Here is a 27,645-nt window from a genome sequence, read left to right on the forward strand (position 1 = left end):
GGAAACGGTACTAATGACTTTAGAGTTTTACATTCAGGAGAGTGAGTGAGGTGGAAGTGTGTTTTCCTAATGTGTGTCTGACAAGTAGAGCTGCAATGATTAATTGATAACTTGTCAACCAATAAATTAATCACCAACTATTTTGGTAATCAGTTTGAGTCTGATTGCAGCTTCTTAAATGTGACTACTTCCTAGTTTCTTCTCTCCTCTGTGACAGTAAACTGAATATCGTTGAGTTGTGGACAAAACGAGACATTTGACGACGTCATCCTGGGCTTTTGGGAAACACTGATCCACATCCTTCACCATTTTCTGAAATCTTATAGACCAAACAAGTAATCGATTAATCGAGAAAATAATCGATGGATTAACCAACGAATGATTGGTTACATTCAGAGAAGCCAGCTGCACAAAATCTGTGAGGTTCATTGCAAAGCTCCTTGAAATGCTAGCTGTGACAGATTTAATGCAGATGATACAGTTGTTTGTCTTTGTCGATTTAAAGTCTTCACTTGGATGAATTCACTGAACTGCGTTTGGTTTTTGTCCTCAGCTGTCGGACGAGCAACAGGAAGAGCCTTATTGTGACATCCAGCACCTCCCCCACCCTGCCACGACCACACTCGCCTCTGCATGGACACACAGGTAACACACACACACACACACACACACACACACACATTACCTTGTGCAGTATCCTTTTCAGCAGTTTAAAAAGTAATGATATGTGACAGTTTTTCAGCAACCGAGACTGTGATTTTAAATTAAAAGTTTAGCCATGTTGTGAGGATGTAGCCTCACAACGTTAACTGTATTAATTCACAATGATTATCCACAGTGTTTTAAAGCAGTCTGCCCAGCAATTGTCAGGATTAGGGCTGGGTTTTAAAAAAATCTTTCCGATTTAAATCGATTTTCATTTGAATGCTCCGATATCGTTTAATAAAAGTCATAGTCATCCTCTCTGTCTCTGGTACATTATTGAATTAGAAGACCAAATGGCTAGCTTGTCAAGAAGGGGGCTAAATAAGGCTCCAAAGTTAGGCTGCGTTTTGGCAAGGGAGTCTGCGGAGTTGCACTTTATAGTGTTGACTGCTGTAGTGTGTTCACGTTAAATAAAAAAGCACATTCATGTAATTGCTTTGGGGTCAATTCTTAAAGGTGCTGTAGGTAGGATTGTGAAGATTCAGGCTTGGCCAAAAAATGTGAACATTGACAACTTCTCAGTCCCTCCCCCCCTTTCTGCTAAAGCCCAAAACGGTCTCCTAAGCCCCTCCCCCCACAAGGGAGAATGAATTTGTGTGCATGAGCAGTGATTGACACGCAGTTAGACACCCCCCCTGGCCCTGATTGGTGCATCTGAACAGGGAGCAGTGGATCTTTGCTAATCTCACTCCAGGCTGTAGGTGGAGCCAGAGGAGCTGGATTTATTTTTTAATGACCTGCTTCATGTAGTTCTACTGGAACATAGGGTCAGTTTCAGCAGTTTTAGAAGTCTTACCTACTGCACCTTTAATGTAATCATTTTATACTTTTAACAATGCACCAGGTTAGAGGGATCCTTTCATGTCCAAGCTAAATTGGTTTTGTAACTGAAACATCTCTTATCAGATTTCTATTGAAACAAATTGAATCGGGACCTTGTGAATCAAAATCAAAAGTATTCTGCAAATCAGTGGCGATTCCCAGCCCTTGTCTGGATGGCTCGCTCTGGACCAAAGTGTTGGACACACAGACATCACCCTCTTTACGCACCATTGATGAATACCTTACAATAAATTAAAGAATCATTATTAATTGAAGGTGTTGTTGTGTCACCTGTCTCTGCTGCAATGTTCTTTTGTTCCCTTATCTGCCGAAAGGCATGCGAAGTAACCGCAGGAGAGCTGTGCTACATGAAGTCGTGTTGTTTACCATCACACACTGGCAAAGCTCAATTATCAGCTCAGACTGCACACTGAAGGCAGCACAGCGAGCTATTTGATTGCATGGATTAACGCACGGGCCGACATACTGAAGGCTGCGGCCCCCAGATTGTCCAGATTTTTGAAGAGACTTGAATTGGTTGATATATTTTGAGAGTGTCTGTTTGAGTGACAACGACCTCCAGCTCTGCCCTTCTCCATTCAACTGTTGACTTCACTGTTTCCCTTTAAATGTAGAACGTCATAAAACTATCAACATGCGCTCATCTTGCATTGATTGATTGGGCCATGCGGGTATAAACAGATCATATAAACTCAGCTCGGGACAAATTGATACTTACAGGGCTGTTGGAGCAACTGGAATTTGAATTTCTTTACATTTTACAGATTATTAATGAAAAAGAAACAGATTGATTGAAGAAACTATTGATTTCTGACTCTTAAAACCCCCTAAGACACAGACACACACACACACACGTACGTGTGTGGTGACAGATGAAATGCGCGCTGACAGGAGTTTTGATGAACACGTTTGACAATGCGTGTAAGACGAGCACACAAAAAAACACAAATCCACCCACACCCTTCACCCTTCAAATGTAAAGAGGGAAAGATGGAATAGAGATGAACAACAGTGATATTGATTGATGGTTGACTGAAGGGGAGCGAGCAACAGAGTAGAAATATGGATTGGAGGGACAGAGTGAAATGGATTGGTGACAGGGACTGAATTGGAGGAGAGAAAGACGGCAGGATGGATATGAAAGATGGTAAAATATCGACAATCCGATCTGTCTCAGAGAGAGACAGCGCTTCTCGTTAACTGTGTGTGTGTGTGTGTGTGTGTGTTTTACTAATCTGACAGACAGTCACACACTTCTCATTTCCTGCTCAGGAAATATTGGAACTTACCAACCTGTCAGTCACAGCACAAACACACACACACACACACACACACACACACACAGTTTGTTGGACTAAATGGTTTTGTTGATACTTGATTTTTCTCCAGAAAGTTCTTCTGAGCTCTTAAAAATAAAATACATGTACAAACACAAACATACTGAATGTGTATTAAGCCTTTCAGTCCAGTTGCCTGTTTGGGTTCACAGTGTGGAGCAGTATCCGTAATGCTCCTTCCATCCTTCCCATCTCTTCCTCTCTTTTTTTACTCTTTCCTGCCACCAGACTGCTGTGGCTGCTGTGTTTCCATGGAAACACTGCCACCAGTCTCGCCGTCCACCTCCAGGTCCTGTCTTCTTGTGTCCCAGACCCTGCAGAGGGAATCAACACTGCTAATTAAATATCACTAATTAATGTTGCTTCAGTACACAGTTACAGTTACTGCACAGTGAAGCATAGATAGATAGATAGACAGATAGATAGATAGATCCTTTATTAATCCTTTACAGGAAATTGCTTTGCCTCAGCAGCTTCAAGACAAACGTAACACCACACATTTCCTCAAATATCTTCCATACCTATTAAGTTAAAATACAGTAAATAAATACTACTATCATAAGTGCAGAGTTATTTCTGTGCATTATAGCGGCTGGTAAGAAGGACTTCCTGTATCTCTCAGACTTGCACATTGGTGCTGCTGTTAATCACCTTCAGGTTGTGGAGTGTGTGTGCAGGGTTGGTTATTATTGATCCCAGTTTGTTGTTTGCCAGCAGGTGGCAGAGGTCAGAACTCTGCCACCTGCTGGACCGTCTGTAGTTCAGCCCCAACCACTGAGCCGGCCTTCTTGATCAGCTTGTCCAATCTGCCACAGCAAAAAAAACATACGCGCACTGGCCACCACTGTACGAGAGACAATGCGCAGCAAGGGTTGGCAGATGTTAAATTACCTTAGCCTAGGGCTGGGCGATTTTGGGGGGAGCGCACACCCCTATTTATTATATTATACTATATATTCAACAACAATAAAACGGATGTGTGAGATGAAGCTGTTTTCACACATACAGGTAATTCACTTCTCGTTCCTCGCTTAAAGTTCAAATCATTTGGACTTTAGTCGCTCAACCTTGCCCCTATTTTCACCTGTTGCTGAGTAACGTACATTAACATCCCATGGTCTCTTGAATGTAGCATACCTGTAGCAAGCTCCTTCGTAGTAACTAGCGGTAAAAAAGCCGTCGAAGGTGCTACAGAGCGGCGATTGCTAGTTGTTTAAGCCGCTACAGACCTCCGTCACAGCTCGGTCGTATCAGCGGCATTTAGTAGATGTGTTGAGCCGCAACAGAGTTCCTCAACACCACCTCTGGTGCTCCGCATGGTGCTCCTTCAGGTCAGCTGTAGTTGGTGGTTCAGTTATCCGAGAATAGGAGACTGTCAGCTGGGTACAGAGCACCGCGAGCTGCCGGTCATTTCGGCGGAGATTAAGTAATGAAACGACTAGTTAAGAAAAGAACTAATGTTAGTCCCTTAGAAAATAAAGTCGGCTTTGTCCCTTACGGTACACCGCCTCCATATGGCTCCTCTAGTCCAGCTTACTGTCAAGCTGCACACCAGGGTACCTGTGGTTGGCGACCACCTCCACCTCAGTGCCCCTGATGGTGATTAGTGTTGGTTGGGTCCTATTCCTCCCCCCTCCTGAAGTCCACAACCATCTCCTTGGTGTTTGTGGTGTTGAGATAGAGGTGATTGTGCGCGCTCCATTCCACAAAGTTGTTAAGTGTCCTTCTGTACTGCTCCCCATCGCCCCCTTTGATGAGGCCGACAACTATGGGTCATCTGAACATTTCAGCAAGAAGCAGTTGTCGGTGTTGTATTGGATATCTGCTGTGTAGATGGTAAACAGGAATGGAGCCAGCACAGTTACTTGTGGCGCCCCTCTGCTGCTTAGGATGGTGCTTGAAAAACCGTTCTGTATGCGCACATATGCTGTGGTCTGAGGAAGAGATAATCCAAACACCACAGGACCGGTGATGGATCCCGATGTCTTCTTTTAGGATTCAGTGTTTGAATAAAAGCTTAAATAGGGTGTCAGCCTTTTGCTTAGTTTGAAATAACCTCCACAGAAATCTACACGTTCACAGAAACCTTTATCTAGTCTAATCCAAAGCTGTGATATCTCTGCGTAGGCTGGTACTTTACAAAATTAATATGCACCACTGGAGGCCATTAAACCGTTCCCTTCATTCCCACAGGCAGTCTTTATTCATAGATGATTTCTTTTATTTTCCTTCTCGTCTTCTCAGTCTCTCATTCTGGCCCTTCATAAATGTCATCATGGTTTCAATCACCCAGCCATTTGCCGCTAATCAAATGGAGATTCCTCACAGTGTAATATCCTGAGGGGCTGATGAGGCCCAATCCTCTCCAAAAAAAAAAAAAAGAGACTTTTATTAAATGTTGAAAGTCTGCATAAATCCCACGTTTCTGCTCTCGCTCCCACTCCTTTCGTGTCATCTGCGTCACATCTACTTTCTTTTTCTGCCCTTCTGGCACTCTCCTCAACCTTTTTCCAACGACTCAACTTCTCTCTTTCCTTTCTCGCTGAACTTTTCCTTTGGTAAAGGCCAGCAGATGATTGGCAGCTGTGAGTGCGCTCTGACTTCTGATGTATTCTGTCAAACAATCCGCCCGCTCGTCTTTGTAATTGTAATGAAGGACAGGAAAAAAAAGACGGCGGGGATTCAAGCTTTTTCTCTCATGCTTGTCACACACTCCTGAGGAAATACAGGGTTGTTGTTTTTACGCCTCCTCCCCAATTATAGCTGTATTTTGTTATCCCAACCACACTCTCCCTGGAGAGGCAGCGAGACAGAGACGCCACAAAGCAGATAATACATTTGCATGTATCTCATACGCCGCTATATTTCTCAGTCTTTGCCAAAGTAGGTCACAGTCACTGCAGTTTGCAGCACAAAAACCTGGTAAAAATGTGACAGCAAAGCATCTCGTATACCTGTAGCGACGAGACCGCCTAGCAGGTACTCTCAGCTCTCATTCACATTCACTTCATTATTCACTTTTTAAAATACAATCCGCAGAGCGATTTCTGTTTTTTTTTTCCCCGACAAGAAGTGGAAAGCATTATTCAAATAGACGTTAAGAGGGATTTTTCCCTGAATGTCAACATGCTTTGAGCGACATTGCCATCAATACTGCCGACGCTGTCTTTGCTGTTATCACATCAGTATATATTTACGTTTAACATGAAGTATACTACTGCTTGAGTGCAGTACATTTTCCACAACTCTCTCCCCATATGTCAAACAAGGGTGATCCAAATCACGTGACTTTTTTCTAGTTGAAACATCCATGTGTACAGACGAGGCTAGCAGCAGCAGCAGCAGCAGCGCGGCGTCAGGCACGTTTCTGGTGTGCAAAGACATGGAAACGCCACGCAGCCGCCACGCAACAGAAACGCCACGCTCACGCCACGCAGGCAGTGTGCAGGAGCACTTAGGGTTAGGAAAAGATTGCGGGTGGGGTTAAAAGACATACGTTTATTAGAAACATGCGACATGAATGGAACAGGAACCCCGGTCTCCTGGGGAAAAGTCCCATGTCCACAAAAGTTGTTATCTGACTTTGAGGGCCACTGACCAAGCGTTAGTATGTTGATGATGACGAGTAGGGAGGGAGAGCGGCTTTTGCAAATATAACCTGAGGCCCGACCGTCACGTATACCCAAACACACCATTTACACTTCACTGCTGTGTGTGATTGTTCTTTGCAGAGGAAGATGGATTCCTCTGTCTATGAATGAGCCTAACATTGACTAATGGCGCACACACACACACACGCACGCACACACACACACACACACACACGTATACCCACACACAGTTGGTGACAGTGCAGTGACTGGGCCTCATCAACAGCCACATCTGTTGACATTTCCGAATGCCTTCCTACAAACGTACATGTGTCATTAGTATGAGAAAAAAAATTAGATTGTAACTGTGTCGGGCTCGGGTTGGGCTCGGACATAAATATCTTAATGCCTCGGTTACTGCTCTGTCGGACGTGGGCCGGACTCGGACAGAAAAATGCAGCCCGAGCCAGACTCTAATGCCCACATGCTGGTGGAGCCATGCGGCGTGACAGTGCAGTGACTGGGCCTCATCAACAGCCACACTGAGAATGTTTTTTTTTTTTTTAAACGTAACTTCAGCTACATCCACACAGTGATCATGCATGAGACATTTCCGAGCAGTGCAATGGACACTAAGCAGCTTCTGTTTGACTAATAGGCTACTTGTTCACTCGAGTATGTGCATACATGTTCTGCAGCTACAGACAGAGATTCCCATCAGACAGAAAGCAAATGCTCACATTAATATTCGAGCTTCTGTTCTGTCCAGACGTGTGGCTGAGGAAAATGCATAATTGATGCGGAAATGTCCCAACTACTTAATCTCTTGTCCTCCGCCCTCGCCGTCTATCACCGCTGAATTATTAGTTACACGCCGACAATCAGAGCGCTGCGTTTTCCCTGCAGATGGACTGGCCTTGGATATTTGTATCCATCACGCTGCGTATTTTATTTATGGCCACGCCAGTATGCTTATTGAAGAATCTCAGGTTAATTTAGAAGAGGATTATCTATTTTTCTGGGTGTCAGTTTCACAGCAAATCATTGAGTTTGTGCTGCAGATGTTGTATGTTTCCTCCCCTGAAGCACAAAGATAGATGCTTGTCTAGCTGTTTCATGTTCACTGAATTATTCAGTGTGACATTGAGTTTTTGTTAGCTCCTTCGCGAGGGAGTTTGGGACTTTTTTGCTCTAACCAATCAGTAGCAACACATGCATGTGTCCTTCCACCGACCATTTTAAGTCGACATGGAGGTTGCATTAAAGGTCCCATGGCATGAAAATGTCACTTTATGAGTTTTTTTAACATGAATATGAGTTCCCCCAGCCTGCCTATGGTCCCCCAGTGGCTAGAAATGGTGATAGGTGTAAACCGAGCCCTGGGTATCCTGCTCTGTCTTTGAGAAAATGAAAGCTGGGCCGATCTGGAATCTCCTCCTTATGACGTCATAAGGGGAAAGGTTACCTCCCCTTTCTCTGCTTTGCCCGCCCAGAGAATTTGGCCCCCCCATGAGAAAGAGAGACATCATGGCTTGCAAACGAGCAAAGTGGCAGTTGGTCAGTTGTGTTGGCGTTCTAACCTCCGGTGGATTTCTGAGGACTATGGTTACCTGCTCCTCAGATCTCTGCAGGGTAAATCCAGACAGCTAGCTAGACTATCTGTCCAAACAACCTTTGAACGTACACATGTTCCACCAAAACAAGTTCCTTCCAGAGACTATTTAGCAGAGGCACCGTGGCTCTGCACAGCGCTTAACGCCGCCCAAGACGATTGTGATTGGTTTAAAGAAATGCCAATAAACCAGAACACGTTTTCCTCCCATCCCGGAACGCCGTGTGGACTAGCCAGACCGTCCTCCGCAGCGCAGACGAGGAAGGTCTGGCAAAGTCAGACTAATGTACGGTATGCCGGTTTTGTCGCGGTTAGGGAGGGCGAGAGAATTCGGCTTGAATCGATCCGTCATATCCAAACAGACACATTCTCGTTTACTCGTTCTGCTCCTGTTTGAGGGCCAGAAGAAGATCAAAAATGGAGGCAGGATGTAGGAACAAGCAAACGACTTGACACGCGCTTTCATACAGAGGCCCATTATTTTCTCTTTTGTTTCGTAATTGGTCAGGTTTGCTTTGAACATGCAGCAGGAATATAAGACTGTTGCACCTCAAATCAATCTGGTCTATGTGTGTTTCTAGTCTAATTGTTTATACTAGATCTTTGCAAACTATCTCTGTTATTTTGGAAATGATAAAATATGTCCCACTCAGTTCAGTTATGTTTATTCAATAGCTCCAAAACTGTTCATCCTACAGTGATTTGTTTCCAAACAGCTCATTTCCTGTGCTTGTTATCGGTTGCTGAGGGAAATAAATGGACACACAGGGTTTCTGTTTAGTGTGCTTACCTTTTATTCTCTCTCCTCTTTCTTTCCTTTCCTCTCTGCTTCTTCTCTCCCAGGTACCAGCCCACTGGACAGCCCTCGCAACTTCTCCCCGAACACAGCTGCACACTTCTCCTTTGTGCCTGCGCGCAGGTAAGGCACACAGAAACCCTCTTAGATGTGCAGGGTCACACCTGGAGAACAAAACAAAGTGCATATTGTAGGTCAATTAGGATGAAATTGGAATGAGCAGAATCTGCAGCTTTTTAGTGCATTTCTCTACATGTATCCTAACATGTTTAGCTGTACAGTTCAATGGTAAATTCAGTATTTTTCAACCTGGACCCTATTTTCCTATTATTAAGCAAGCCCCCTGCAGTCGGCAGAGGCGAAACAAGCTGCAATGTAAGGTTAACGGGCAACCGTGCTCCTGTAATTGCCGTCCACTTAAAGTGCTGTTTTTGCCACTGACAGGCTCAGATTATTATTCTAAGTGTCTGACAACATTATGAGGGGATCCCTACAGAGATAGACCTTTTTGTTTAAGAGTAAGATCTTTTTAGTTTAACATGAAACTGCTATCGCCAAACCCACCAGACTCCCATTTAAATAAACAGTAATTATATCCTGGTACAACACACTACATTCAAAGTCGACAGAAACAAAAGTAAACTATCAAAAGCCATCTTGGTTCGTCTTTCCGCTGTTCGAACAATCACTACTCTGGTTTGGTTGAAATAAACCCTTAATTCTTCCGTTTACATGTAAAAATTTGCTGGCTCTATACATGCTAAAAGCACTGTTTATTTAAATGGAGGCTGGTGGGTTTGGCAATGGAGATTTCAAAGCTGTAACTTGTGAAACAAAAAGGATCTTACTCTTTAACAAAAAGGTCTATCTCTGTAGGGATCCTTTCCATAATGTTGTCAGACACTTAGAATAATAATCTGAGCCTGTCAGTGGCAAAAACAGAACTTTTAGTGGATGGAAATTGACTGTACACAATTGCCCTGAGTGGTTACATTGCAGCTTGCATCGCAGCTGCCGGCTGCAGCGGTCATGCTCAATACTGGACTTATTTCAAACAATATTGTTCCTATCAGTCACTTAGACACAAACACGTGGGAAAATAGGGTACAGGTTGAAAAATACTTACTACATAAGCCTTTAATATAAAGCACCATAATCAGACAGAAAGTGAAGAAATTGAAGAATGGATGAGCCGTACTTCAGCTTTAAATGTCTATCTTTTTCTTTTTTTTACGGCTGTGAAATGGCTCAGTGTCCTTGAGAGCCGAGCTGCTGCTGATGATGATGATAGTGTTTGAGCTGACGAGGAGGTAGATGATCACTCTGAGACTGTCACTCAAACCGGGATTAATAAACCTCTTATCTGTCTGCACAGATAGTAATTATTTAGAGAGAGAGAGAGAGAGAGTGAGACAGACAGACAGATGGATGGATGAAGCATGTTCAGGCAAAGCCGTGATTTTTTTTTTAAATCCAAGGTAAAAGAAGATGGTACGTAAAAGTTTGGGGAAATGTAAAGACATGCTCAGCAAGCCTGCCTCTTAAATCTTCATTAAGATGATGATGATGCTTCCATGGTAACACACCTTTTCTCGACACAACCGAACCCCCCAGGCTATTTCCACGACAACATCATCAAACATTGCGTGGCAGCGGCGCAGTAGCCGAAAAGAGCTTTAGCATTGATTTGAAATGGAAATCCCTCCCTGTCCGACTGCTGACCTCAGTGCTGCTCTGCAGACACTGTTACCACAGTGACACCCTGTGGTGGAGGCTGATATGACAGGTCACTGATTTGAGGCTCTGATGTTTAGGAAGTGCATGTAGCTCTCAAACTGTTAACCTGATATACGGAAAGTGTTTAAGCAGTGTGCAACAGTCAACAATAAACACATTATTCTAATGTGTTTCTAAGTGTTTGGCTTTTTATATATATATTTTTTTTTCCTCCTTTCTCTACTTAAAATTATTTTTGGTTTGGCGTTTGATCCTGATGAAAGAGCACAGGTCTGGAAAATAAATAAAATAATAAGGGTGTGAAAAATAATTGATTCTTAGATGCTCTTTGGTTTTATATGTGTTGATTTTTATTTCAAAGTTATTGTTTCCAGAGAAGTACAAATCAGAAAACAGAGTGTTTTGGTTCCTTTGGACCTTTCTCAAGACTATGTTCCTCATTTTAGTAGTTAGAAATGATTAAAAAAAACAATCTTTCCAGACTTCTTGGTCTTCATATTATCCTCGAAAGAATAATAAACAGGAATAAATAACATTTGATAGCATTGAGCTGAGTTTGAAACATTTTTTATTCTGTATTTATTCATATGCATGTACTATTTTTTATTATAATAATTATGTGTTTTAGACCTACATATTATGTTATTAATAATAATATAATTACATATATGATTATAATAACATGATGTGAATTTAACATTTAGTTGGGTTGTGGACGTTTTTTAACTGAGGTTATGATGGGACAGGCTTGGTGTGTGCGTGCGTGCGTGCGTGCGTGTGTGTGTGTGTGTGTGTGAGACAGTTACAGCTGTTAACAGCTATAAAAAGAAAACCACTGTCTTGTCTCCCTCACAGTCACGGACACAGGGCTGACAGGTAACCTCTCAGTTTTGACCTTCGACCTTTCTCCTCCACTTATTCTGCTGCCACCTTCCTTCCTGCCCTCCGCCCTGCATGACTGAGCACACACACACACACACACACACACACACACACACTCTGACTAACTTCCAAAAAAAGTACCCTGCAGGGTCTCCTCTTATTTAAGTCAAACACTGCACATGTATTTGATTTTCTTTTTTTTTTTCTTTTTTTTTTTAAAGCAACAAACTGCTGCTTCCCATTAACAAAAACTCTCTGATCATTGGAGTCATTAGAATCTGTAGGACCCAAAGTGGGGAGATGGGTCTCAAAATGTTGAATAAAAACTGCATTAAGTTATGGTTGTTTCTTAGGATGAGGCTGATGATATGCCATATGTTTCCTATTGGCAATAAATCTCATGAAAAGACCAAAAACCAGCAGTGAATGTGTCTAACAAATACTGTGTGTATCACAGCCTGATATGTCATAAAAACACATCAGTGGAACACACTGTTGCACTGTAGAGCTGCAAAGATGAATCGATTATTTGTCAACTATTAAATTATTCGCCAACTATTTTGATAATCGGTTCGAGTTCTCTGATGTCAGCTTGTTGAATGTGAATATTGTTCTAGTTTCTTCTCTCCTCTGTGACAGTAAACTGAATATCTTTGAGTTGGGGACAAAACAAGACGTTGAGGACGTCTTTTTGGGAAACACAGATCCACATTTTTTTCGCCAGTTTCTGGCGTCTTATAGACCAAACAACTAATCCATTAATGGAGAAAATAATCAACAGATTAATCGACAATGAAAATAACCGTTAGTTGCAGCCCTGTTGATAGCTGACATGTTTCTTCATCACCATGAACACACACACTGTGTCACTAGAGCACCAAAATGTGGATTCATCCGCCGCCGAAAATAGTCCCCGACAAACACATTTCCTCCTGTTTGTATGATTAAAAACTAGGGTGAGCAGCTGTTTTCGGACATTTCTGATGAAATCATGTATTTGTGTATTTAAAGATTACCGTCTTCAGTAGTAAATTAAGTAAAGTTTATTTGTATAGCACCTTTCACAGATAAAAATCTCAAAGTGCTTCACAATAAAATGTAATACAATACAACAAATTAAAATACAAGAACATTTAAATACAAATAGAAACATAAGAAACAACCATAAAAAAAACCCTTGACTACCTAAAAGCCTGCTTGAACAGCAGAGTCTTCAATTGCTTTTTAAAAGATTCGACAGAGTTCACACAACGTAGAGAGGGAGGCGGTTCATTCCACAGCCTCGGAGCCACTGCTGGGAATGATCGATCCCCTCTAGTTTTAAAATGAGTGCGGGGAACCACTAATAGCCTCTGACCTAATGACCTCAGACGACGGGTGGGAGTATGAAGCTTTATCAAGTCAGAGATGTAGGGAGGAACTTGAACGTGCAGGGCTCTAAAAGCAGTTACGCACCGGGCCGATAATCGGCCGTTGGACAGTGACTCGAGTCTGTTCGGTGTGTCCGTGCCGTCGTCCGTCGGAGGAGCTGTCGGCCTTCATTTTGGCCGACCTGACATGCTCAGTTGGAGACAGGGCAGTCGGGACTCACCCGGAAATGGCGAGCAGGATGAGCGTGACTAAGCCTCTCAAAATCTGACGAAAATCTTTTAAACTGACCTTTGTCGATCTGAAGTGAAGCCAGATTCAGAATGAGTCGCCAGTAATGGCCGTTCGAAAAATCCAAAATCCGGAAGCAGCAGCCAGATGTGACGCGTTCGTCCAATCACCTGCCGGTTTTCATTTTTGGGCGACAATACAGATTAGCGCCGCATGCTGTTATGGAGACGTATTACGTCTCGTCTCTTCGGTGTGTTCCGTGGCACTTTTTTGACCAACTCGGGGAGACTGGTCTGTCCAACTGCCTTTTCTGCCAACGGTCCACCGTCTGGTTGGTGTGTAACTGCCTTAAAAGTAAGGACCAGGATTTTAAATTGAATTCTATACTGGACTGGTAGTCAGTGAATTGCTGCTAAAACAGGCATGATGTGTGCTCTTTTGTTAATGAGGTAAAAGCCTCGCAGCAGAGTTCTGAACAGCCTGGAGACGGTTAAGCTCCTTCTTACTCAAACAGGTGAAAAGACTCTTACAGTAATCTAAGCGAGAGGAAATGAAAGCATGAATGATCATCCCCAACTCACCCAGTAGGACTTGAGGCTGACGGACACAGACATGTTGTTGGTTTGAGTCTTTATGTGGGTTTTGTTGACAATGACAAAAATACAGAAGAACAGCTGGCGTACATTGTAATAAATCAAATCCTAAAGGTGTTTGACGAGTGTAAAGTCCAGTGAGGAGCAGACAGGTCACACTAGGGCTGCACGATATGAGGAAAATATCTAATTGCGATATGATTCACGATATTGGAGGGAATCATAATTGATTTCTCATTATTCTCACTTTCATTGAATATTGATTAGCGTGATTTTTGCGAGGATCTGTACCAAACAAAGAATTTTTTTCTTTAGTCTGATAGGATTTGTAGGCTGGGATGTCTCTGCAGCAGCAGAATACTTAACTCAGGATGCTTTGACACATACGTTGCCTTTAACAAATATTTCGTCCCCTTGAGATTTGAATATTGCACTAGTCCGGGGTGTCAAACATACGGCCCTTGGGCCAGAACCGGCCCACCAAAGGGTCCAATCAGGTCCACTGGATGACTTTGCAAATTGCAGAGAAGTAATTCATTCCAATTCCAAATTCGCCACTTTAATCTCAAAGAATATCCGAGTTCTTTTTCCTTATATTTATGACGTTAATCTTAGAAATCTTAGAGTTTTTTCTCTGAACATATCCCCTCTCTCCCGCTCTCTATTTTTTTTTCCTACAACGGCTGTAGAACGCTGTCGTTGCAGAAGCAACTTGCGTTTGCCAACATCAAGCTGACAGAAAGCACTAGTCCATATTGCGATTTCGATAAACTTGTGATTAATTGTGCAGCCCTGGGTCAGAGTCGACTCCCATCATGCTGCTTGTGTCTCAGCGGATCCTCCTCATGGCTTTTGCCTGCACTTTTGACTCCATGTTATCCGTGTGTTTGCATTTTCCCTCCTTCAGCTGAAACACTTTATTTTTGCTGTGATGACGCTGCTTCTCGTTGATATGGCACACCCTGCACTAAACCTTCCATCCTTCTTTTCTTATTGTAAAACAGTTATATTGTACATAATTGTTGGTTTGATTGGTTATCGTGTATTTTGAATTAATTGTTTATTCCCTTTTATGTTTATGTAACAAGGCAAATTCCCTGTAAGGGTTGTTTATTTGGCAATTAAAGGTGCTGTAGGTAGGATTGTGAAGATCCAGGACTTAGCCAAAAAACATCAACTTCTCAGTCCCTCCCCCCCTTTCCGCTAAAGCCCAAAACGGTCTCCTAAGCCCCTCCCCCCACAAGGGAGAAGGCATGCGTGTGCATGAGCAGTGATTGACACGCAGTTAGACACCCCCTCTGGCCCTGATTGGTGAATCTGAACAGAGAGCTGTGGATTTTTGCAAATCTCACTCCAGGCTGTAGGTGGAGCCAGAGGAGCTGGATTTATTTTTAATGACCTGCTTCATGTAGTTCTACTGGAACATAGGGTCAGTTTCAGCAGATATGACAGAAAGGGAGTTTTATAAGGCTTACCTACTGCACCTTTAATCCGATTCTGATCGGATTTGGATTCTGAAATATGTGTTTAAATAATTTATATTAAAAAAATGTCTCCATGTCTTTATTCTCCGTGTCTCCCTCAGGACGGATGGCAGACGCTGGTCTCTGGCCTCGTTGCCTTCCTCTGGCTATGGCACCAACACTCCCAGCTCCACTGTCTCGGTAAATATCTCTACTTTACTCTACTGTACGTGTCTGCATTTAAAAAACAAACAACAGAAAATATACTATCTGCTGCATCCAAGGTTACTATAGTTTTAAATTTGCAAGTAGTTTTTTTTATTTTATTTCAGTTTGGGCTTTTCAATTAAAGGTAAAGCGATGTCACGCGTTTTTTAGGCTACAACATTTTTGTCACATACAGCAAACATCTCCTCACTATCTGCTAGCTGCCTGTCCCCTGAACACACTGTAAAAAACATCTCCTCACTATCTGCTAGCTGCCTGTCCCCTGAACACACTGTAAAAAAACGCGATCTCTGTAGACAGCCCAGGCTCCACAAACACCAACAAAAACAAACTGGTCAACCTGCACCACCAAACATAACAAACAGAGTTCCAGCGTTCCAGCCAATTACCGTCAAGAAGGATTTGGGGGTGGGGGTTGGGGGGTTAGTGCGCGGAAGCACAGAAGGGAGGGGATGAGGAGGTGGGAGGGGCGAGCTCGTTTTGTTTGAAAATACTTCAAACGTCAACAAGTAGTAACGTCACCCAACATCGCTTAGAGCACCTTTAAGTGAGGTGTCAGTGCGTTTTCTAGTTTTAGTTTAGTTTGAGTGTGTTTTTGTCAAGGCCAGGTGTAATGTCTCAGAAGTACAGTAAGTAGCTATATGCTGTACATATATATATATATATATATATATATATATATATATATATATATATATATGTATTTACATACAAAAATACATGGTTGGAGAACTGTTGGAATGGCCATGATGTGTAATGTTCAACCTTAGCTAATTTAGTGGCTAATGTGCGGCGCAGCGCCATCTCCTGGAATGTCAATGTCAACCCTGTTGCTAAAATTATTCACATTCATTTTTATTCTATTTTTACTACTTTTTTAACCTTGCAATACATTTTCAGTTTAGTTTTTTTAAAATGTAGTTTCAGTTTTCTAAAAATATTTTCTGCTCTTTGTTTTTGTTTGAGTTTACTATAATAACTCTTGCTACATCTGACTTCACTGCAAAGCAACAAGCCAACAGATCCTCCCTCAGCTGTAATACAGTCCCTCGTTCTCTCCCTTCTTTCTCCCCCCCCTCAAGTGTACTTCTGCTTCCCGCTCTGTTTCTCCTCTCTTTCCTTTCTCCATTCCCAGGGACATATCATCACTCCCTCTGGTCTAATCCTTCTCCTTCGCCTTCTGCTGTTGCTCCATCTCCCACCTTCTTAATACCCCGGCGTGCGGCTTCTCTGTGCCTGCCGCCTGCAGAATGAGGCCCAGCATGCATCAAAGGCAGCAAGCCGAGTTAGCCGACTGTGCGAGCTCTTAACATGTAGACACAGACTGCTAGCATGCCTGCTAGCCCCCTGTTTGTACCGAGTGGGAAAATAAATGACTTGTTAGATGAAAAGGACTTCTCACAGTGCCCAGTTATGATTGGTTTGCAGGGCTAAATACATCTAGATATTTAGGTTAAACGAAATGAAATATAGTCCTTAACCCTCCTGATGTCCTCAGGGTCAAATTTGACCCATTTTCAAAACGTTTCTAAATCGTAAATGTGGGTTTCCTTCAACCAAATTGTCAAAAAGATAAATAACGTGGGTGGTTCCATACAGCGCTCTTCACAAGTTAAATAACTGATCAGTTCATTATTTTCATTGATTTTGGGTGTTTTATTTAATTTTATAACATTTAAAGAAAAATTGATTAAAGAACACTGAAAAAAGTGACAGGAATGTAGGGGGAAAACCAACAATAACGTGCAGAAAAAATCGACAAAGACATTGGAAAAAGTGAAAAAGACCTTCGGGAAAAGTGAGAAAACGTCAAAAAGTGACAAAAAATGTCGGAAAAGGCTTCAAAAACGTGGTCAAAACAAAAATGTCCAAAAACATCGACAAAGAACTTTGGGAAAAGTGACAAAAGTGTCTGGAGGTTTGAACTTTCAATTTTGACCCAGAAAAACTAAAAGTTGCACGGTCTACGGGAAGACAACCCGAGGGTTAAAGGTTAAATGCTGTTGGACTAATGGCTAAATGTATCCTAGATGTGTAATAAAACGTTGACCCAGTTTTGATCCAGATGTTTGGCTGTGGCCCACCAAGTACGTTTACATGCACACTAATATTCCGCTATTATTCTGAATATGACAACATTCAGAATTTGATACAGGTCATGTAAACAGCATATTCCATTTGCTCAGCTCTGTGCGTTGCTACGGTTGTTGGACACAAAGCAACCAGCCGACAGTTTGCAGGGCTGCGGGAGAGATGGCGCAGTGGATATGACACATGCCTTTGGTTTTGGAGACGCGGGTTCGAGTCCCACTGCGATACGTCAACCAATGACATATATAGCAATTGTAAGTCGCTTTGGATAAAAGCGTCAGCTAACTGACATGTAATGTAATGTAAGATGCACGGCCAAGAAGAGAAGAAGAACACAGCTACTTTTAAACATTATCAAAGACTTGATTATCAACAGGTTTTTGGATATGCACAAACATCTCAACGCCGTCCTTTTCAAGAAGCTGGTTGAAGGAATGAAAGAGGGACGCTGTGTTCGCACGCTCCAACAAGTCCGCCACCGCTGGTTAACTTTGAAAAAGTCCTATTTTGCACGGCTGCATGTAAACGGGAATATTAGTGGAATATTCATTTTCATTATCTGTGTAAACAGCTTAGACGGAATATCGTCTTTTTCCAAATAAGGTGAGCTCTTGTATGCAACAAAGATGAATCAAAGATGAGAGTCACGCTGACTTCCATCATCTCATCACACATTAAGGCACACGTCCGGAGGCACAGTTATCATATCTCTCTGACTTTGTGGCGTGATCTGAAAATCAGTGATTAGATTTTAGTCTCCAGTCACTCAAAACGGCGTGAAGAGATGACCACAGCGAGGAAAAAGACATTCCAATGAAAACAGGAGATGCATCGTTTCTTTTTCTTTCTTTTTTTTTTAATTTTTTTTATTGCATTTCACTAGAAATTCCAGATGAAAGTTCGTTCTGCAGTTAAGCACAGCTTTCTATGCCCACCCAACCCCCACCCTCCACCCCATGGCGCAGTGCTCCATGCTCAAAGCAAATACACACACACACACACACACACACACACACACAAAACAGGGTTCATAATTAGGTTTTTTGTCCACAAACCAAATGGCTAGTGAATGTTCAACTTTGACCATCCACTCAATAGGTTCCTATTGTTTTTTTGGCTGGTGAGTGAAGCAAATCTACCAGCTGGTAGATTGTGCTAATTTTGGACCCTGCAAACACACAAAAAAGGATATATATATATACACACACACACACACACACACATACATATACTAATACATAAACATACCATACACACATACACCTGCACAGACGTGTTCTATTTTGAGCTCTTTACTCCCCCGTCCTCACCTGTACCTTACTCCCCTATCTTCCCCCGGCCTGGACTAGCCCTAGCGTTAGCCGTTAGCCCTGGCCTGACCCCGCAGTAGCTCCAGCGCTGGTTGTAATCTGTGCTCCCTCTGTGCTCCTCCTCTCACAGTCCTCCTGTTCATCTCAGGAGAAGCTGCACCAGCTGCCCTTCCAGCCCACTCCGGACGAGCTGCACTTCCTCACCAAACACTTCAGCTCCGAGAGCATCACAGACGAGGAGGGACGCCGCTCCCCCGCCATGAGACCGCGCTCCCGCAGCCTCAGGTAGGAGCGCTGGCAGAAGTTTACACTCACAAAAGGATTAATCATATATACATTGCATTGATTCATCCAAACAACAAATCCAAAAAAAACTATTCTGCATCTACAAATATAAGTTCAGTCAATTTAGTTGGATTTGCACTCCAATAATTTCTAGTTATAATACGTTTGTTTTTCATTTTTGAGAGAGACTAGATAACACAATGCAGTCCTCTTCAACACCACGGCAAATAAACATAAAGTCCAAATAATATCTCTGACCAATGGGCCAAACTAAATTGAACATTATTATCTTCATAAAGGTAGAAGAGTTGTATTTGACTGTAATAAACTGGGCTTGTACTTTACTAACTTTAGTTTTATCACGGCTGAATGTGAAAACTTGACCTGGAGTGAGTTTTGGTAACACTTTACTTTATTTTACTTTACTACATAAGAGTGACATGACACTGTCATGAACACGTGACACTGTCATGACACATGAACCCTAACCCTAACTTGTCATGACAAAAACAGAATGACACTTACTGACAGTAGCGTTATGTCATAAACATTTACGACTTGTTTATAATGTTTATGACACGTCCATGACAGTGTCATGTCACTCTTATGTAGATACCTTCAAGTGAAGTGTTACCTGAGTTTCTTCTGGAACAAAAATGAGCAACGTTAGCCTGGGTTGTGTGAGTTTGTGTGCCAGTCTCCAGAAAAGGTCAGACTCGTCCCGCAGACGTGTCCGTGGCAGGTCGGAGCGAGTAGAAACTCCTCACTCTTTATATATATACGTAGATATCAGTGGCACTCACCTGTCCACCTTTTATTCTCACCGTTCATCTCCAGATCAAATGTCTTCTGTCTTTATCTTCTTTCGTGATTCTCCATCTGCGTGTAGATGTCCTCTTCTCTATCTCTCTCTTCACCCACACTTTGTGCATCACCTCCAGCTCTTGTCTCAGCAGCTTTATCTCTGCTTCTTTACGGGCAGATATTGAATTCTTTCATCCTCTGAGATGAAAGAAGACCGACCGAGTTGCATGGTGTGTATCTGATTAGAGTCCCACTGAGTTTGCTGACTGATGTCAGGCTCTGTGTGTGTGTGTGTGTGTGTGTGTGTGTGTGTGTGTGTGTGTGTGTGTGTGTGTGGAGAAGTGCCATCTCATATAATCCAACCCCACCCCGTGTCCTCATATAACTTCTCTTCCTCTGAAATGAAATCATAAAGAAGTAACAAGATGGATTTTTCATACAGAAAGTAAAAACATAGAAAATGCAATGTTCTTAAATGTTCTTATCAGAAATGTTACAAAAGTTGATGAAAACTAAAACTCTGCAATAACAGAGTAGGCATGGGCCTGTGTGAGATTCTGACGATATGATAACCTTGTTATCATATCGCAAAAATATCACGGTTTTCACTGTTTCACAATTACAGCTTTAAAATGTATTATTTTGAAACACACTGCACACTGGCAGGGAGACCGATTTCTAAACTGCACTTTCTGTCCTTGAAGACTCATAAAAACTAGCCTGACGTGGTCATACTCAGATTCTAGTCAGAATATGAGTCTGATGCTGCTCCATTGGGCTGTGATTTAGAGCTTAGATCTGGCCCAAAAAATCAAGCCCGACCCAACCCGAGCCCGTGCACGTTGTGTCCGAGACCGGCCCGGCCCGACACATTAACTGGAATTATGAGCCCGAGCCTGATTTCAACCTGACACTTTTTTAATACGTGGGCCGTTATAACTGACGTTCTCAACTACAATTCAGAGTTGTTTAACTCAACGCATTTCTCTGTGAGGGCTTGTTTCGCTCTCATGCTTGCAGAAGTAACAAAAGAGGACGTTGAAGGCTGACTGTCATCTTTTCTGCCACGGCGAGCCTGCTTCATGTGTCTGTTCATCATCCAAGTCCCCGTTTTATTTGCTGTCATAGACGAGCAGCGTGCCACACTCAGCCTAATGCACTCGACAAAGCCGACACATATGTTGTCACTGCCCACGACTTGTTTCAAATGGTTCCATACCGCCGACCTTCCTCCAAACTTGCTCAAAGGCAATTCTCCTGTTTTTCCATGTTGCACTTAAGCTCCACCATACAGCCCAGCAGGCCCGGTGTGATGCTCCACCATACAGCCCAGCAGGCCCGGTGTGATGCTCCACCATACAGCCCAGCAGGCCCGGTGTGATGCTCCACCATACAGCCCAGCAGGCCCGTTGTGATGCTCCACCATACAGCCCAGCAGGCCCGGTGTGATGCTCCATTATACAGCCCAGCAAGCCCGGTGTGATGCTCCACCATACAGCCCAGCAGGCCCGGTGTGATGCTCCACCATACAGCCCAGCAGGCCCGGTGTGATGCTCCACCATACAGCCCAGCAGGCCCGTTGTGATGCTCCACCATACAGCCCAGCAGGCCTGGTGTGATGCTCCACCATACGGCCCAGCAAGCCCGGTGTGATGCTCCACCATACGGCCCAGCAGGCCCGGTGTGATGCTCCACCATACGGCCCAGCAGGGCCAGTGTGATGCTCCACCATACAGCCCAGCAGGCCCGGTGTGATGCTCCACCATACAGCCCAGCAGGCCCGTTGTGATGCTCCACCATACAGCCCAGCAGGCCTGGTGTGATGTGTGTGAGAGGAGGAGACTCTGTGCATGACACGTGTTGCATTTTGTAACTATAGTCCAACTTGTGTAACTTTTTGGACACATTTGTTACTTTGGCCTAAATATAGCCTATATAGATAATATTTCTGATTATGGCATAGCTTTCTCCCCACCCAATTAGGCTAATGAAGTAATGATAAAAAAAAAACACAAATGCTTGATCAAGGGCCCGGCCCGGCCAGAGGATAGTGGCGGAAAATAACGGGCAGAGAATCTAAACTCCACTGTGATTATGGGGCGTGTTTCAACCAAACCAGGAAAGAAAATGCCTCTGCACTCCATTGGATAGACCATCTCCGATTGGCCAACACTACGGCTATGTTTGGACGGAAACGATCTGAAGAGAAAACGCATATGTGGCGTTGCGTTCTCACTTTTTATTCTGCGTTTAGACGAGCATTTTGGGGAAATGGATGTAGGATGTAGGTGATAGTGTGAAGCACTGCCACACAACACCACCAAGTCCGCGCGCCTGCATAGAACCTTCCTTCTACTTCTCTCCCTAGTAGCGCCAAACCAAAACAGTCCTGCCAGTCAAAATATATTGACATATAGACCGAATTTCTTCAGCAGTATATAGGCAGGCTGTGGATACCCAACGGTGGAGTGGCCATGGGCGAGTAATCACTCTATATTTTGATTTATGTAACCAAATATGGGGTGGGTCGCCAGCCACCACAAAAATACATAACACAGCAGATCGGAGCAGACTTTTGCGGTTTTTACCCTTTAGACTACCCTTTAGATTTCCACTCTGGATGGTGGTTTCACTTTTTTTGCATATTTAAACGCCAAAAACACCATCAGCGTCTAAACGAAAGGCTCATCTGATAAAGTATTTTGTCGTTTTCACCCGCGAGCGTTGTCGTGTACACAGGGCCTACGTTTCTGTTAACCCTTTCCTTGACTGGGTTACAGGTGCATAGCATCGGCGACAGACACACAGGATGTTAGACCCGTTTCAAGCCCTTTGAACCTGTAATTGCCCCCCCCCCCCAAAAAAAAAAGGGTCTAATATCGCCAATGAACCGCGGTATACCTTGAAACTGTTAACCGGCCTATGCCTATTACCGAGATGAAGTAGACTGTGAACAAGTTAACACATACATGGAGGTGACTTTGAAAAGTGTTTTGCGGCTGCAGCCAGCAGCTACACCCCCACCCACCCACCCCCCTCATGTGCCAGGGTGGATGAGCCTGACATCATATTACTCCGCCAGCAGTGAGTGTCATTAAAAAGCTCTTAGCGAGCCGTCCACAGACTGTCTGCAAGTGCAGATAAATAACCAACAGAAGGGGTAGGCTGAGGATTAGGGGGCCGGGTTCTATTAGCCAGTTCACTTTTGGATCCAGTTCCAAGTTGATAAAATGCCCAAATGAAGAGACTAGTGTGAAGAAAGTGTAGCAGGATGTGAAGAGGACGTGGGGAATGAGACAGACAATATGGAGCAGAGAGAGATGAAGTGAGTGACTGACCGACTGAAAGAAGAAGATTATGATGATGATGATGGGACCCAGGGGGAGGAACAAGTGTGTCTGTGTATGAGGGAGAGTGAACAAATGAAAATGAGCCGCAGAGCACAATTATATGCTAATGTTACGACTCTGCCGTGAGTGATGGCAGCCACCCTTTTTTCTTTTTTTTAATCATCATTTAACAGTTTCTCTGTTCGTCTTCTAATCTTTTATTCTTCCCCTCTCAGCACATTCATGTCATGTTTAGTTTCTGAAGAATATCTATCCACTCTGTCCACCATCCACTCTTCCATACATTGGGAAACGAGCAAACCACCTCCATCCATCATTTCATGTGCAACCGCTACAGGCTGCAGTCGCTGCACCCCATTGACTTTCTGTCTGGAAAATCACCTGCTCTTTTCCATCATACATATCAGTACTCATGTAATAATACAAAACTGTCTCTTTTTCCATGTGGTGTCAGAGTAAGCAAAAAATCTCCAAAATACCACAGAATCCAGGATGTACTCATGAACCATTTGTACATATAGAGAGGCGAAGTCCCTCCCCTTCCGGTGGACCTCATGTGACCTTATTTCGGAAAAAATATGAACGGTAGTGAACAGGGAGAGGCAAATTTTTTTTTATCTCGTTTGAATTGAGCCATGGATTACAAATATGATGTTCGTCAATTTAAAAGATCATTTTTCAACTGAAGAAAGTCTCAGTTAGCCGTAGGTTTGTCATATGACCACTTAGTTCAGTGTGAAACCGCTCAGTGAACTACATCTCTCGTCTCGCGCAATTTGCGTCACCTAGCTTGATGCTCAACTTGCTAGCTAGCTAGCTTAGCTCTGTTCCACAACACATGTAACGTTATCTCACCTGATGGGTTTGATCCAGTGAAGTGTTTTCAGCAGATAAGATCCTCTGCTCATTTGAGTAACGTTACATCCCCGGTACGATACACGCAGACATCGTAGCTTCAGCGAGACGTCATCCATGCGACTTTGAAGTGTGATTGTTTTACGTATTTTTACAGTCTTACCGGCAATTTCCACTGGATGCGTAACGGCTGCGGATCCGCTCCGGAACGTCGACGGAGTCATTAGGTTTCCATAAAGTCAGTGTGTGTATTTCCACTGACTGCAGAACGGCTGCGTCCCTACTCCGTCCCAGCTCCGGCGGTCCACAGCCCTCCGGAGCAGATACGCAGAGTTTCTGTTTTTGCCGGACGCCGGAGAGCTCCACAGCAATTCAGCACACGGCAGATAGTGCGGGACAGGAAGTCGAGCACAGAAACAAAATAAACATCCGGTTAATTTTCAAAGTAAAATACACCGTGCTCACGGCGGATCATATTTCCCTGCACCACACCTTGAAAACACAGCTCAGAGTTGTTTCCCCTCTACTCCTCTGGATGGAAACAAACTGTTGTCGGTTTTGTGGTTCTATTCTACGTGAATTTGAGAGATATTGTGGGTCCTCGTGACTACAGCTGTCAGTCATGGCCGCAGCAGACGTTCTGCATCCAGTGGAAATCCACCGTTATACTTCAACAGTTTAACAATAAACGGAGACTTTCTTGACTTGCGAAATTATCTATTAAACTGATGAACACCATATGTGTAACCCATGGCTCAATTCAAACGGGATCAAAAACTAATTTGTCTTTCCCCGTTCACTACCGTTCATATATTTTTTCCGAAAGATACAGTAGGTCCCATGGACCGGAAGTAGAAGGGCGTTACTTCGGCTCTCTATAGCTACAAAAATGAACATTGACTGCTGCTGTACAAGAGCACTGTGGGCCGCATAGAGAGGAGGTCAGGGTGGATGTTTTGGGTCGTGAAACAGCGGGGGAGCAGAGTTCACTTCCTGTTTTCAAGGCAAGGCAGCTTTATTTGTATAGCACATTTCAGCAACAGGGCAATTCAAAGTGCTTTACATAAAATGTTAAAGAGCAGTTGAAAACAATAACAAATATATAAAAATGGAGAAAATAGATTATAGGACACTAGTGTGTGACAATGTATAAGCTCTTGCTCTATACATGTAATTCACCCCCAATCCTGGCCGGTCCCATTGGACTTACTTTTTAATTCTCATTATATGCTTGCTTAGGCTACGTTCAGACTTCAGGCAAAAGTGGCCCAAATCTGATTTTTTGGAGGTCAAGTGACCAGGTCAGACTTCTTCAGAAGTAGTGTGAACACTCACATCTTGCCCAGATCAGATTTTTTTCAAATCAGATTTAGACCACTTCCATATGTGGTCCTGAATCAGACCCAGGTCAAAAAGGATTTCATGCGACTTCTACGTCAATCTACATCGACATTTGTCACAATTATGCACCCCTAGACACAGACAGTAAAATTAAAAGCTTGACTAGGCCTACAAAATGGAGAACAGTGATGGAGCAAGTCACTGGAGGGAGAGGGAGGTGTTAGACCTAATTAGTGTATGCTCATTAATGTTATGGCTGCCATTACACAAACATTTTGAAATAAAAGCGATCCTCCATAACCTCCCTAACTTTAGTACAACAGCGTGCTGCGTTTGATGTCATTGTTATTGTTCTTTTGCGCATGCGGGTCAGTTCAAAACCGCAAACAGTTCACACTGGAATCTGATATAGGCCACATCTTAAACAGTGTGAACAGCCAAGCAAAAAATCAGATCTGAGCAAAAAATCCGAATTGAGCATTAAGACTTGCGGTGTGAACGTAGCCATAGATTGTCATACAGTTCCAATTTTCAACAATGTAACTTCAATAACAATAAAAAATATAAAAACATAAAATACGACAATAAACGTTACAGTGCAGTATAAGAAGTGAACAATTATTTAAAGAAAGGCAGCATCCAAAAGAAAGGTCTTCTGCCTGAACCTCATCTTGGGATGAAGACACACACACACACACATACACACACACACACATACACACATTTTAACTATTTATGTCCACATGAAGAAAATGGTACAGGGACACAAATATTACAGATGCAGTACAATACATACGCAAACTCATGGACCAGTGACTTGCAGCAGGTCTTCACAATATCCCTTAATAAGCCCAATACTCAGTTCTTAAGGGTATAAGTAGCAACGTCTCCGCCATATGTGGCGGCTGCCAATGATATCAGATATGGCACAGTACTTTGCAAGCTGTTTAGCCCTCTTTTTGGCCATGCCAAGTTGTTGCAGCCCTCTTACTACCAAGCTGTGTGTGTGTCCTAGGCTACCAAATATGAAAACGAGTAGTCAGCACCTATAGGCTAGCTTTAGAGGCAGTTTATCATTACATCCAACACACACACACACACACACACACACACACACTCACACTTCTCATCCCCGTTCTGCAGGGTTCTCTGTCACGGTCAATTAGGCCTCTCATTTCCCAAGTCGCCCACCTCAGTAGTGAAGCATCAATGTTATTTTCTCTCTTTCTCTCACACGCAGCCTCCTCTCTCTCCCCACCCGCCTCACCGCCACCATCTGATTCGCTGTCTCATCTGATTTACTTCAATTATCCTCTCTACCAATAAGCTCGTTTGCATTTTGAGTGCCTTTTGTCGCATGTGACATCACCACTTAGCTAGGGGAGAAAAAAAGCCTTTCCAATGTTTTAATTATCCACTTTTATGAAACACCCTCAGGTTTAAATTGATATTCTGTTTCATCAAAATTTCCTTTCTTTCGCGCAGTTTTTTAACTTGTTGCCCCACGCTACAACAAAAGTAACCCCCCCCACAACGTCTTCCAAGATCCTCGTTCCCAAGGTCGTTCCTCAAAGTAATGACAGACATTTTTCGCCGGGATTGCCGCGAGGCCCTTTTTATTTCCCATTACAGTAGAAATATAGCCGCGTTCAAATTAGCCTTTGTCTGGCTTCCATGTGTTATTCATCCCGGGGATTTCTCTTCGACCTCCGCTGCAGCGCGCTCTGAACGGAAGCTTTATTATAATAAAAAGGCTCAAAGCCACGAGGAATAACACGGAGGAGGAGGAGAAGACGTTCTCTGTAAATTAAAAATGTACATAACAGCCTCTGGCACTGAATCCATCTCTGTCAAGGCTAACCTTTAATTACTGAGCCCCGTGGCCGAGCCGGCTGTCCACACTCCTGATAGATTTTCCTTTTTTTTTTTTTAAACACGAACATGAAGGAAGAGTTTCAAAGTTGAGCATGCTAGAACTGAGAGGATTTACATGCAACAAAAACTTGTGCGTGTGCACGTGCGCACAGTTATGGTGTGCTTTGTTTAAAGGGTCAGTTCACCCAAATTATAAAAACTTACCTTTAAATAAATGATCTTTTAACAGAAGTAGACTAATTTAATACAGTTTTTATTCTCTTATTAAATCTAAATCCTTCTGCTGTGCTCTTCTTTCCAGCAGTGTTGGGTTAGCTACGCAACACTTCCTGTGGGTTTCTGCTTCCTG

General features: G+C 43.2%; 1 protein-coding gene across 10 annotated transcripts in view; it reads left to right on the plus strand.

Annotated features, from left to right (window-relative positions):
* The window catches only part of mast2 (microtubule associated serine/threonine kinase 2), a 244,180-nt gene that overhangs the window by 172,858 nt on the left and 43,677 nt on the right, over positions 1-27,645 (plus strand). For 7 of the 10 annotated variants that reach the window (XM_078258289.1, XM_078258294.1, XM_078258290.1 and 4 more), the window contains 5 exons: positions 554-645; positions 8,931-9,006; positions 11,476-11,496; positions 15,280-15,358; positions 18,917-19,071. In XM_078258289.1, the coding sequence (XP_078114415.1) occupies positions 554-645; positions 8,931-9,006; positions 11,476-11,496; positions 15,280-15,358; positions 18,917-19,071 (423 nt within the window). The remainder of the gene's footprint in view (positions 1-553; positions 646-8,930; positions 9,007-11,475; positions 11,497-15,279; positions 15,359-18,916; positions 19,072-27,645) is intronic. The other 3 variants (XM_078258293.1, XM_078258296.1, XM_078258292.1) reach the window with 2 other exon arrangements.

Source organism: Sander vitreus, chromosome 9 (genome assembly GCF_031162955.1).
Source record: "Sander vitreus isolate 19-12246 chromosome 9, sanVit1, whole genome shotgun sequence".
Lineage (NCBI taxonomy): Eukaryota > Metazoa > Chordata > Actinopteri > Perciformes > Percidae > Sander > Sander vitreus.